Source organism: Callithrix jacchus, chromosome 16 (genome assembly GCF_049354715.1).
Source record: "Callithrix jacchus isolate 240 chromosome 16, calJac240_pri, whole genome shotgun sequence".
NCBI classification, from domain to species: domain Eukaryota; kingdom Metazoa; phylum Chordata; class Mammalia; order Primates; family Cebidae; genus Callithrix; species Callithrix jacchus.
The window spans coordinates 92,490,776-92,505,128 of NC_133517.1; the positions used below are offsets into that span (position 1 = coordinate 92,490,776).

A 14,353-nucleotide genomic window follows, 5' to 3' on the forward strand; every position below is an offset into this window, starting at 1 on the left:
CAGATCAAACTCAAGTCTGCTGAAACAAAAGGTGAGCAGATTTAGAAGTACTGGGGCAAGCTAGTGGAAAAGTCCTGGAGGACGTGGTAGGGGAGGTTGGTCAGTGTAATGGGGGCATCTATCTGTACTTGCAAATTTGCACTTAGTGAAGTTGAACTCCTGCCCTTCCACAGAGACTGGGAGATAGGGGCACGAGCTAACTTGATTACATTTAAAGGAATGGCTCCAGGTCCTTGAGAAAGTGGTTCTTCAGTTATTAACCTGGCAAGAAGCTGGAAGAGGATCTATGTGCATTTCAAAGGGGCAAAGAATTTTCAATTACAAGTTTCTAAGGTAAATGCTCTAAGAAAAGGAAGGTCAGGGACCTATAATCAGGAAGAAACTTGTCTATAGGCTACTCAACCTGAGGGGAATAATAATGCTGTCTTGGCCAATGGATACAAGGTTTATTTTTGATATGATGAAAATGTTCTAAAATTAGATCAAATGAATGTTGTAAAACTCTGTAAATGTACTAAAAACCATTAAATTGTACACCCTAAATGGGTCAGCTTTATGGTATGTAAATTATAGCTCAATAAAGCTGTTTTTAAAAGATCAGAGAACAAAAATACAAATAATATCCTTTTTTTCTGTTTGCTTTTAGAATTGGAGCTAGCTATTCCACTATAAATAACCTTGCTTATTCTGCAGGAAAAAAGTAGTTGCTTTATGAAACTAAAGTTATAGAAAACACCGGACAGCCATGGTGGCTCCACTATAATCCCAGCACTTTAGGAGGCTGAGGTGAACAGATCACCCTGAGATCAGGAGTTCGAGACCAGCTTGGCTAATATGGCAAAACCCCATCTCTAGTAAAAATACAAAAATTAACTGGGTGTGGTGGCGTGCACCTATTGTCCCAGCTACTCGAGAGGCTGAGTCAGGAGAATTGCTTAAACCTGGGAGGTGGAGGTTGCAGTGAGCCAAGATCACGCCACTGCACTCCAGCTTGGCCAGCAGAGCGAGACTCCATCTCATAAATAAATAAATAAATAAAGTTGCAGAAAATACCGTTCATCTTCCATTAGTCAAAAACAGGTGGCTCGCACCTGTAATCCCAGCACTTTGGGAGGTCAAGGTGGGCGGATCACCTGAGGTCGAGAGTTCAAGACCAGCCTGACCAACATGGAGAAACCCCATCTCTACTAAAAATACAAAATCAGCTGGGCATGGTGATGCGTGCCTGTAATCCCAGCTACTCGGGAGGCTGAGGCAGAAGAATTGCTTGAACCTGGGAGGCGGAGGTTGCTGTGAGCTGAGATCATGCCATTGCACTCCAGCCTGGGCAACAAGAGCAAAACTCCATCTCAAAACAAAACAAAAAACAGTGTAGTGGTTATAAGTACCACTGGCATTAAAATCTGATCAAAGTAATATTACTTTGGCCTCTCTGAGCCATAGCTTGTACATCGGTAAGACTGAGGTAGTATTTCCTACCTCATAGAGTTCCTCTAGTGATGAAATCATATATGCAAGGGCCTCATAGTCCAAGGCCAAGCATATTCAAATTCAATAACTATGTTCCATGAACACTCATATTCCATGAACATTGGTGGGGGGAATGCCACATGCCAGGCATTGTTCTGATGAGTAACCACTCTTGACCTGAGCACTGGAGCCCTGCTTGAGAGCCTCTCCCTGGCTCTCCACACCACATGCCTTCCTAAAGGGAAGGGAATTCATAAGAGTTACGGGGACATGAGTGCTGCTCTTTCTCCCTCAACTTCTAGACCACACTCTTGGTACGCAGAATCCCAGATTTTCCCATCCAAATGGCCTAAGTCCACATACAGGACCTCCCTGGTGTCTTCCTGGGGCTAGATGGAACTGCTGGCATGAGTATCCCAGGCCCCGGGGGAAGTGCGGAGCTGTGAATGGACTGTGGCCAGGCAGGTTGTGGTGTCCTAGTGCATGAGCACAAAGCCTCTCACAGCACAGGACAGGACCTGGGATAGGAAGACAAGGGACAAATGTTTTCCATCCACATCTTTGCCCTGAGCACTGCAAATTTGAGGGACAAGGAAGGTTCTGGCTCTAGGGATAAGACAATAACCAAAACAAATATGAATATTATTATAAACGCTTTCTGCCAACTAGAAGAATACTTATAGTGCATTTAACTTTTTATTTTCTCTTAAAGCTTAAGCCCATTTAGCTCTAAGTACAAAGCTATGGCTCTGAAAGTTTGTCTTTCCCCTTGAAGACTGTTTGACTTCAACTACAATGAATGAAGAATTATTGCCTTGAGTAATTATGCATCTTCACTTCATTTCTAATTTATATTTTTTCTTGTTCCCATAAAAGACTTATTGCAAAGAAAATCAAAATGTCAATAAGAATAAAAATGCATTATATTTTAAAAAGTCATTTATTCAGATTCCCTATGTACCATATGTAGTCATCTTTTCCCAGATGAAAATGTACACAGGAATAAATAGATGTCAAGAAAAGGGGAGGAAATGTGAGATGGAGGAATGGAAGAAGAATTTTAAAAATATTTCATGGAGACTGATGGAATAACTTTATTCTTTCTCTTTCTGTATCTCTAAATAAAGGTGGTTACTTAATTCCTTATTGGATGTGTCACTAACATTTTGATATTTCCCTAAATGTTTCAAGTCTACACACATCAGGTATAATCAATGTGTTCAAGTATAATTGATGTGAAAGTTAAATGCCTGAATAGGAATATGTAAATCAAGCATATGTAAAGTACATAATATTGGAAATGTAGGATGGAAGCTTATTATTTAAGGAAATCCCATTAGTAAACCTTTTTGAGTTGAATAATATGCTTGATCTATATTGCCTTTAAATCATGATGTGAAAACTTTGCTTAATGTGAAGAATGCATTGTATCAATCTAGAAAGTTATACTTTTACAATATAAAACTGGACTTATAACTTACAGATGTGCCCAAAAGAATGCAGTAATCATATTCAAAGGGATCAAAGACTCTCCAGTTTTGAAGAAAGGATAACAACTATATGTTAATATAGATACAAAGTCATCAGGAGTGACACATTTTTGATGACAAATTGTTGAACAACCAAAGAAATCGTCTTTTCAAGAAGCCATCTAGTGGTTTATTCCAGCATCACACTTACATAGTTTGCACAATAGTATTTGTTCAATAACTTGTTTTTTGTAACAGTTGAACTTCCTTGAAATGAAAAGTAAATGATACTTAAGCTGAGTTTGGAGATCCAAAGGAGTTTTAAAAAAGATTCCTGGGTCAGGCACAGTGGCTTACACCTGTAATCCCAGCACTTTGGGAAGCTGGGGTCAGAGAATAATTTGAGCCCAGGATTTTGAGACCAGCCTGGGCAACACAGGGCAACTTCATCTCTACAAATAATTTAAAAATTGACCAAACACAGTGACATACACCTGTAGTCTCAGCTACTCGGGAGGCTAAGGTGGGAGGGTCTCTTGAGCCTGAGAGGTTGAGGCTGCTGAGAGCCTGCACTCTAGCCTGCTGGGGGACACAGTGAGACTCAGTCTCAAAAAAAAAAAAAAAAAAAAAAAAATCTGGTCTGTGTCCTTATTAATACAGAACAAATGCTGAAATCCTATAATAGAGCCCCATACTGGAATGTTAACAGGGCGAAAATGAAAAGGTAGTTATTCTTTTTGCACTACTGTTTCAATAGGTCTTTGAATGCAAAAAATATATGATCTAGTTTTATTTCGCAGAAGTTCACAGATTAGTGCCCTTAAGTACACGATTATGTAACAGATAGGTAGTTAGGTGTCACTCTTAACCCACAACAACATACTTACTGTGTTTATCATGAATGTTTATAAATGAATATCTCTTTCAGCAAAAATAGTTTTCTCTCCAGAAGTATTTGTATAATGTGAACCACATTTTTCATGAAGAAGGAAGGTAACTCCATTACCTTCCATTTATGTTAGAGAAACACAAGTGTAGTGAAATGAGATTGCATAGACAGTGATGCAGAGATAGGAAGATTCTAATTTCAGGGAGAGTGGGGAGAAGTGTAGGTAAAGAGGGGCACACCATCACTGCCTCTGTCTGTATGTCCAAGTCTTTCTTACACTGATTCCTCCATAATCTGGGTCATCAGAACCTCACCAGTGTCTTGTCGACACAACTCAAACAAATGAGGGTTCTGGAACAGTGCCTGCTCTCTCTGCTCCAGCCCTAGCTGTGGTTCTTGCCTAAGGTCTCCAAGGGGTCCTGAAAAAGTTGCAGTGAATCCCAGTGAGGTCCGCCTTTCGCTTTGGACCTTGACATCATTAAGCGTTTTTGTTTTATATGTAGGGAACAGAAACCGTGCTGCCAAGTCGCAGACAACATTTAAAACCAAAGTAGGTAATCTCTTCCTCTGCAGCTATCTTGCAGCTTGCTTTATATCCAAGCCTAAAGTTACATTTTCTTTTTAAACAAAATAAAATACAAATAATAGATTTGTAGTTGCCAGGAGCCAGGATTTGGTGGGGTGGGGGGAGAGGATTGATTCTAAGCGGGGCACAAGGAAACTATTTTGGGGTCGTGGAAATGTTCTCCATCTTAATTATGGTGGTGGTTACATAACTTTTTTTTTTTGTCAAGATTCACAGAACTCTATGCTTCTTAAAGATGACTTTTACTCCATGTATTTTTGTCTATTTTTATTAAAAAGCAAAATATATAATATGATATCCAAACTATTTGATCTATGTAGCAAAATTCCAAGTATTTTGTTAATGCTAAAATAATCTTACTCCTTAAATAATTCTCAAGATCAGAATAAGCATTTTATAAACTTGTGTATCTCATATTTAAAAGTTGTAACTGCTAATGAAAGTTGCTGAAATATGGGAATAACATAGTTGGTTTTGCTAATAATACATAGCAAGCATTGTGTTGTGGGCTGTAAATGAATGATCTTATTTAAAGTTTACAGCCACCCTGTGGATGGGAAGCACCATGAAGGGGAAAACAAGAGCTTAAGAGTGGTTAGGAAACTTTTCAAAGAATTCACAGATAACAGATAATAAGGTCAGAGTTCACATTCAGATCAGTCTGGCTCCCAAGTACAACCCTATTTATTAATTTTATTTTGCTTTATTTTTTTTTTCTAATCAAAGGAAGACTTTCATTATTCCTCTAAACTTTATTATATTGCTGGAATATAGTCTGCTAAGAAAGCTCAAAACAACTTGGAAATTGTGACACAATATGAGTGAGTTAAATGAGTAGGGGGGTTTCTTTGGGTACAAGTGAGGGCTGCTGGCAGGATGGGCAGACAAACCCTTGAGCATAGCCTGGTGTTTCTTCGTCATTGCTTGAGAAGGCAGCATCCTTTTGTTCAAGGGAACAAAATGCTAGGTAGTATGATAGGCTAAATTATAGCCCCCAAAGACATCTAGCTCCTAAGCTCTGGAACCTGTGAATGTTCCCTTATATGGCAAAAGGGACTTCCAAGATGTGAAGATGTGAGTTAAGGATTTTTAAATGGGGAGATTATCCTGGATTATCCAGGTGGGCCCTAAATGTAATCACCTGCATCCTTATAAGGAGACTGAGGGAGATTTGACGCAGAAGAGGAGAAGGCAATGTGATTACAGAGATATTCACAATGTGATTATGGAAGAATGAAGTGATGTGGCCATTATACATAAATGCCAGCAGCCACCAACAGATAGAAGGGTCAAGGAAACAGAGTCTTCCATTCAGAGCCTCCAGAAGGAATCAGCCCTGCTAACCCCTTGACTTTAGCCCACTGAAGCTAATTTTGAACTTCTGGCATCCATAAATGTAAGCAAATAAGTTTATGTTCTTTCCAGCCACCAAGTTTGTGATAAGTGGTTACAGCAGCCATAAGACTAATATACTTGGTTCTCCCACTTATCCCTGATTTCATTTTCCAAGGTTTCATTGCCCATAGTAAACCTGGGTCTGAAAATGGTAATCCTCCCTTTGTCCAGCGTACCCATGCTGTAGTGGCGTCCCACCTGCTAGACACTTAGAAGCCATTTCACTTATCAGATTGGCTGTTCCAGTATCTCCATGCTGGTGTTGAAGCCACCATTATTTTACTTCATACTGGCCCCAAAGCACAAGAGTAGTGATGCTGGCAATTCTGATATGCTAAAGAGAAGCAGAAAAGAGTTTTCATTAAGCAAAATGGTAAAAGTTCTCCACTTAATAAGGAAAGGAAAAAAAATCATATACTGAGGTTGCTGAGATCTGTGGTGAGAACCAAACTTCTATGCATGAAATTGTGACCAAGGAAAAAGGAATTAGTGCTAGTTTTGCTGTTGCTCCTCAGACAAGAGTTACAGCCACAGTGTGTGATGGGTGCTTAGTTAAGACGGAAAAGGCATTAAGTTTGCTGAAGAAATGTGTTCCAGCTGACGACAATCGAGTTCGGTACTATCTGCAATTTTGGTACTATCCACAGTGTGTCCCCTGAGGATCGGGGAGGACTTAGTGTACACTGTTAGAGTCAGCTTCTCCTGGATATGCTTGAAACTGCCTGGTTAGCATCATAATATCTTTAACAAAAAACAAGCAAACAACCAAAAATAATACCACCACCATGTAATACCAGACAGTATTAGAAATAGGAACTTTGAAATAAGTATTTCCTTGAATTTCTTGGGGTTACACAATAGCATATCTGAAAGTTTTTGTTCCCCCAGGCAGTTTAGTTTTGGTGTGTTGAGTCTGGTCCCACCAAATTTGTTAATTTGTTACAAAAAGGCCTGCTTTATAGTTTTTTGAACACTGATGGCATTGATCATCTGAGCCAATACATAGACTGGCTCTACAATATTGAGATGACTGAATGAAGCAGCTCTACAATATTGAGATGACTAAATGAAGCAGCTCTACAATATTGAGATGACTAAATGAAGCAGCAGACAGAAGTGATAGAGGTCTGAAGATAGTGTCCGCGATGTCAGATTTCATTCCTAGATCATCATTGATCCACTTACATAATCTGCGGCTCAGGTGCAGGCAGGATTTGGACTTGGCTTTGGACTGTGGAGTTGCGTAATGGTAAATTACAGGTTCCAGAAGGAAAGCCTTGCCTCCAGCATTGACTGCCATGTGATCTTAGGCAAATCATTTGACCTTAAAAGGCTCACCTGTTAAAGGGAAAAACATTTCTTAGCTCAAAGAATTGTGAGGATTAAGTAAAATAATGCACGTAAAAAATCTTGGCCCAGTACTAACTTGATGTTAGTGCTGGAGAAGTCTTGGCTACGGTCGCTGGTACCATTATGTGGATTACCTCTTTTCTCCTTCTGCCCAGGAGTGGTGCCTCAGGGACAGTACCCACTGGAGTTGTGTAGTGGGCCAGCTTTCTCTATGCCCCACCAGAGTCAGGGGTGACCATCCCTGCCTGTCGTGCATGTGAATTCTGAGCAGTAATTAAAACGTCGTACCTGCTCTTCAGTCTGAGGACTTTAAAACCAGTTCCACCAAGCATCAACACCCCATCCCCATGACTGTAGATTTTACACTCTGTATGTATGTCCTTTACAAGGAGATGTGCTTTGGCCCCAGTGGAAGGACCAGAAATAAAATAGTTCTGAATCTAGAAGGCAAGTTTTACTTCGTTCCCAATTCGCTCATCTAAATCTGGAAAGAGTATCATTCTAGGACTACACCAGGCACGCTCCAGCCACAGAATCATAAAATTATAAAAGTGGCGAGGGTGGGTCTTGCGAGCTTTTGTCAACCTAGCTGGGGAGGAGGCAGAGACCTTGAGCATTACGTGACTTGCCCAAGCTCACAGCAGAAGCCAGCATCAGATTACTATTAGATTAGATTACTATTTCCTTATTCAATTTTCTTCCACCCTTTCCATGCCATCTATCTTTCCCAACTCCCATTTTCATCATTGATTCAAGTATAAATACATTACCCTAACAGGGAATTCTCTCTCTCAGTTGTCCAGGTAATGGAGTTTCCACAGACGCTGGTGCACGTGCACTGCTTTGAGACACCCAACTCTCCTTGCTCAGTCTCGCTTAATCATCTTTTCTTTCCTGCGCCCCAGAGAACTCTTCCATCAGGTGGAAACAGCAGCCTAAATGCCTCTCCTGGCCCATAGGAGCCTCTAGTAGGAGTGGGGAAGGTCAGGACAAAAGGGAAAGCAAACTTGGCACCTCCACAGTAGCTGAAGTCTGAGATACGACTGAGCTTGGTGGACTTGTTTCTCAAAATCTCAACCACTCAGTGAAGGAAGTCACCTTCTTCAGGCTTTCTGTCCCTGTAGACCATCAAGCAGGGATGGAGGCCCTTCCTTCCAAATCGCCCTCACCTACACTTCCAGACAGATGTGTTTTCATGGGTTAAGCATCGACAATCTTTGTAACCGTCCTGTAAAATGCTTCTTTAAAACTATTCCTCTGAGGAGTAATGTGTTCTCAGACATGCTTGATACGTTCATCGATGCAATTGACTCTCCCCAGCAAGAAGAATGAAGAACAGCAGGAGCTCTGCATCCCACCTCTCTCTCAATGCCAACATTGTGCCCCTTAATTCTTGTTTGCTGCCCACTGAGGGCCTGGAGTGTCTGGGTAAGGAGGTGGCTGGGTAGGACAAAGAAAATGAAGGGGGCCAGGCACGGTGGCTCAATCCTGTAATCCCAGCACTTTGGGAGGCCGAGGCGGGTGGATCACGAGGTCAAGAGATCGAGACCATCCTGGTCAACATGGTGAAACCCCATCTCTACTAAAAATACAAAAAAAAAAAAAAAATTAGCGGGGCATGGTGGCGCGTGCCTGTAACCCCAGCTACTCAGGAGGCTGAGGCAGAAGAATTACCTGAACCCAGGAGGCGGAGGTTGCGGTGAGCTGAGATCGCGCCATTGCACTCCAGCCTGGGTAACAAGAGCGAAACTCCGTCTCCAAAAAAAAAAAAAAGAAAGAAAAGAAAAGAAAATGAAGGTTGGAGTGTGCTGAGAACAAGCTTCCCCACTGAGCACGTTTTTCCAGGCTCAGCCACCTGCCCTGCAAGCTAGTGTGTGGGAATGATGGCCAGAAACGAGCAAAGCCTCTTCTGTTCTGTGAGCTAGCATTTCTCCCTAAAACTACACCCCTGTCTTTTATTGCTGTCAGTGAATCTTGGTGAGCCATTTCCTCCCACTTCGGTGACATTCTACAAGCCTCCTTTTCTGATATATGTTTGAGTTAATTAAATGTTGTAAGTTTGTTTTTGTGTTGTGTTACAGGGCATTTCATTATGTAATAAGATAAAAGGAACCTTTGAAATCATTAATCTGGACAGTTTCTGAAAGGATGGCCCAACTCCACGGAAATCCAATCTCATTTTCCTAAGGTGGTGCTTACTTGTACAGCTTGTAGAAATTTCATTATGTTTATAATTACCCCTTTCACCCTTACACAAAGGTCCCTTGACAATAATTGCATAACCTCCTTTGGTTTCTTGTTCCTGGCTTGACAGCCAAATCTATGGAACTTTAAATTATTGATGCTTTCTAATTTTTAATTATTTTGAGGTCTGTGTAAGCTGAAACTTTAGGAAATTTGGCAATAATAATATCTTGCATTCCACTATTGAAAATGCCACCTCCAAGATCACATGTGACCACCTTGTCTCAAAACCTGAGGAAGGTATCTTCCCAGTGTCTGTCATTTGAACTTGCAAGTGACAAAACCTCAAAATAAACCAGCTTAAGCAAAACATGGAAAGTCTAGGGGAGGGGCTTTAGGCATGGTTCGATTCAGGAACTCAAGCAATGTCATCAAACCAGCTTCTCTCTGTCTCTACTTCCTGTTCTTGGTGTTGGCCCTGTTCACAGAAGAGCTCTTTCTCTGTGTTGTCTAGAAGGCTCCCAGAAGCCCCTTGTTTACACTTCCTAGGATTCAAGTCCAAGAGGAAAGAACAAGCCTCTTGTCTGCTCAGCCTAAAAAGTCCTGGGCTCTGCACTCACTCCTTGGGCCTGGGAAGTCAGCTCGGAGCATGTGCCCATCCCTGTATCATCACTGTGGCTTAAGGACTCCCTGCTATGATTGGAAGAGGCTAGGTGAGAGAGCTCAGTCACCCAGCTAGAGATCCCATCAGTTCCTCCAAAGACAAGTGTCCTGAGACTGCAGGCAGAGGATTTCCCACCAAAGAAACAACAGTGATGTCACCAGAATAAGAATGAGAATACATGCCTGGTCAGCAGATGTCCTCCCCACCTCTCCAAAACCCTTCATAACCCTTCTGCAAGATTCCATCCTGTTGCCCTTCTTGAAATTCTACATTCTTGCCTTCCATCACACAGGCCATCTCTCTGAACACTGTCTCTTCTTCCTCCTCCTCCCCTATAAGTAAAGGGATGGTCCAGGGGTCAGTGTAAGCCTATCCCTCTTAGCCTACCCACAAGGAGTGCATTCCTTCACCTGCTCTGTGCCTTTATGCACTCTGTTCCCTCTGCCTGTCCTCTTCCCGCCACTCACCTCTGCCTGTTCACATCCTCTGTATCCTAGCTCAAATACTGCTTCCCAAATCTTCCATATCTGATTTTCTTTAAGCCAGAAATAAACTCACTCTTTCCTCTGAATTCTTATCTTTATCCCTTCTCAAAGATAGAATTTTCTGTTTTATATGTTGAAATATGTATGTGTGTCACTGTTGGCTCTTAGCTACTTGAGGGTGGAAATGTGGTTTATCTTTCTCACTTAGCCCTCTAGCCAATCCCCCGAGTCAGGTAAGCTTTATAGTCCTTACAAAGCCGGTATTCATTAAGTGAATTTGCATGGCGCTTCCCACTTTATTAAGGTGTATTCACATCCATTATTGTATTTGCTTCTCAAAGCAAATCTGGAAGGTAACTACACGGATTACTCAGTTTTATATATGAGAAAACTGAGGAACCAAGAGATTAAAAGATTTAACTGAAGATCTCCAAGCTGATTTTGTGGAAAAACTGGGAGTAGGAACTTAGATCTTTAGAGTTACCGTACCGGTTATTTTCCAAGAAAAACTCGTTGATATGTATTGTGTCATTAAAACGTGAACAGTAGTTGACATCAAGTCATTTTCTTTCAAATAGATTAAATATTTCACTCTGATCTTTCCTTGTGTCTGCCAGTTACTGGGATTATATGGTTTGCTCCTCACTTAAGAACGTTTGATAGCAAACCCAGATGAGTGACTCTGTTCTGGCTTGGGTGGGTTTGGGTATTTTTGTTGCTGCTTTTGGTGATGGTTCTTTCTTTCTTTCTCTGGGTCCGTCTTTTGGTACAAACACACCCCAACCACGGGAAAGGTGCAGTGGATTTCTTTCCCTCGAAGAGCCTAATCTTATGTTAGAAAACACATGTCTCTTTCTCTTAAAACTCCAAGATCTCATTTTTCATCACCCACCTATGAGTGAGAATATGCGGTGTTTCATTTTCTGTTCTTGTGTCAGTTTGCTGAGGATGGACACAGAAAGGGGAATAGACTAAACACTGGGGTCTATTGGGGGGAAAAGGGGAGGGCCAGTGGGAGGGGGAGGTGGGGAGGGATAGCCTGGGGAGAAATGCCAAATGTGGGTGAAGGGGAGAAGAAAAGCAAAGCACGCTGCCATGTGTGTACCTACGCAACTGTCTTGCATGCTCTGCTCATGTACCCCAAAACCTAAAATCCAATAAAAATTAAAAAAAAAAAAAAAACCAAGTTAAAAAAAAAACCTCCAAGATCTTTCCCTTCCAATGACTCCGAACCCTGGGTGGATACCTAGACTCAGGGCGCAGAACACCTGGGGTCTGAGTGTGCCAGGACCCTGCGGACCTGTTAATTCTGGCCTTTGAGCTCCAGCCCGGCCTTCCCGGGGGAGGAGCCGCCCCTGCGGCCAGGTCAGAAACCCGCCAGGCCTCTGGGCTCTGGATTTGCGGCCGGAGCCGGAGCTCCGCGGGCTGTCCGTGGGGACCTTGCAGGAGGGCACCCCAGTCCGCCCAGCCCAGCCCCGCCCCTGCGCGCAGCCCGAGCTGGTGGGACCCCGCGCGTCTCTGGCCATGGCGGCGCCGTCGCGGCTCCTGATCCGCGGGGGTCGCGTGGTCAACGACGACTTCTCCGAGGTGGCAGACGTGCTGGTGGAAGACGGTGTGGTGCGGGCGCTCGGGCGCGACCTGCTGCCTCCGAGGGGGCCGCCCTCGGGGCTGCGGGTCCTCGACGCCGCCGGCAAGCTGGTCCTGCCGGGGGGCATCGACACGCACACGCACATGCAGTTCCCCTTCATGGGCTCGCAGTCCATCGACGACTTCCACCAGGGCACCAAGGTACATGTCCCGCCGCGCCCCCGCCCCGCTATACCCACGGAGCCTCGGGCAGCCTCCCCAGCGGGGCCGCCTTGCGCAGCGCAGCGCGGAGGGGCTCGGTGGGTGAGAGAGAGCGCAGCCCCCGCCGGTGTCAGAGGGGACTCAATCTCCTGGCTGGGGTTCCTTCCCGGCGCCCCTTCTCGGCAGCAGCCCAGCAGCCTTGGCTCAACCAGACGCCCCAGATTCCTCCCTTTGGCTAATTTCTTTAAGGCCATCCCCTTACCCTGATTTCCCTATACCGCGTACTCCCCAAATCCCCCCATTTTGATTGGTGTTCTGTGGAAGTCCTAACTCTTCCATACCTTCTTCTTCTTCTTTTTTTTTTTTTTTTTTTTTTTTTTTTTGAGACGGAGTCTCACTCTGTCACCCAGGCTGGAGTGCAATGGCGCGATTTCGGCTGACTGCAACCTCGGCCTCCCAGGTTCAAGCGATTCTCTGGTCTCAGCCTCCTGAGTCGCTGGGGTTACAGGCGTGTGCCACCATGCTTAGTTAATTTTTTGTATTTATAGTAGAGACAGGGCCATACCTTCTTTAGAATCTTTGTTTTAAAGTAGGCACTCCCAGCCATTTCCCTCAACCATTTCTACCCATCCTTTGTCCCCAACCAAAACCAAATGAAAAATCCATTCACCTGGTAGTTAGTTACAGCCTTGACTCAAAGTTAGCAGTGTAACTGCTGATGTGTCTGGGTGGGCTAGATGCCCACTGTGTGCACGTTCCTGTCCCCTACCCTCTGCCCCTACTCGCACTGCCAGTAGAAAAAATATAGCTCTGACCAGGGTTTAGAAGAGAAAGTATTCCAGAAATGATATCTCGCAACACTCATACACTCCAAGGCAGCCTCGCCTTAGCTCTTCTCCATCCCATTGCCCTGGGACACAACATTCTTGCTGCTGGAGTACCCATAGTTTTACTGATGTTGCAGGAGGGCAGTCAGATCACCATTCCCCAGGTGGAGGTAGGCGTGGGTTCTCTAGATAAAAAGACCTAGAAGTTTGGGTCAATGAAAGAAACTTAAACCAAACTTGTCCAACCTACAGCCCAGAATGGCTTTGAATGCAGCCCAACAAAAATTCATAAACTTTCTTAAAACATTGTGACATATTTTTGTAATTTTAATTTCTTAGTTCATCAGTTCATCAGCTGCAGTTAGTATTAGCATATATAGATATAGATATTGATATAAGATAGAGTTTTTTAGACAGAATCTTACTCTGTCACCAGGCTGGAGTGTAGTGGTGTGATCTTGGCTCACTGCAATCTCTGCGTTCCTCTGGGTTCAAGCAATTCTCCTGCCTCAGCTTCCCAAGTAGCTGGGACTACAGGCCTGTGCCACCACGCCCAGCTGATTTTGTACTTTTAGTAGAGACAGGCTTTCACTGTGTTGACCATGATGGCCTCTATCTCTTGACCTCATGATCCACCAGCCTTGGCCTCCCAAAGTGCTGGGATTATAGGAGTGAGCCAGTGTTAGTATATTTTATGTATGGTCCAAGACAAGGGAAACCAAAAGATTGGACACTCCTGCAACATTTCCCCAAAGCTCCTCAACACAAGATCAAGAGACTGACAGAGAAGCTTTACAAGAAGAAAGAGTAAAAATTCTGCTCTCAGCACTTGGGCTAAAGTAAAGCCCATACCCTCCTGAGTCTTGTGTTTTGAGCTGCTGTGAGAGAAATGGCACCTTCCAAAGTGAAGATGTATTGATATCCTCAAGGCCTCGGCTTTTCACTTGGACCACACCTTGATGTGTGAAACAAGTTGGGCTATTAAGTCCAGCATATAGTAGGCTTTCTTCCTCCCTCCCTCTCCATCTCTCCCTGTCTTCTTTCCCTCCCCGTACCTGCTCCACTCCTCTCTTTCTCTGTCTTTCTCTTCCCATGTTACTACGGACAGCCTAACAGTCTTTCAAAGCAGTTTTGATGATAGCTGCTTTGTTCATATACTGATTTCTGACAGTTTTGTTCTCCTTACAACTCCCCCCTCCAAGTTCCCAAGTCCTCTATGATTGACTGAAATGTTTAACAGAAAAAA

At 43.5% G+C, this 14,353-nt stretch overlaps 1 protein-coding gene across 2 annotated transcripts in view; it reads left to right on the top strand.

Annotated features, from left to right (window-relative positions):
- Positions 1–11,886: 11,886 nt before the first annotated feature.
- Positions 11,887–14,353, top strand: part of DPYS (dihydropyrimidinase) — an 82,982-nt gene continuing 80,515 nt past the window's right edge. For both annotated transcript variants that reach the window (XM_035276612.3, XM_035276611.3), the window contains exon 1: positions 11,887–12,280. In XM_035276612.3, the coding sequence (XP_035132503.1) occupies positions 12,017–12,280 (264 nt within the window). In that variant the 5' untranslated portion in view covers positions 11,887–12,016. The remainder of the gene's footprint in view (positions 12,281–14,353) is intronic.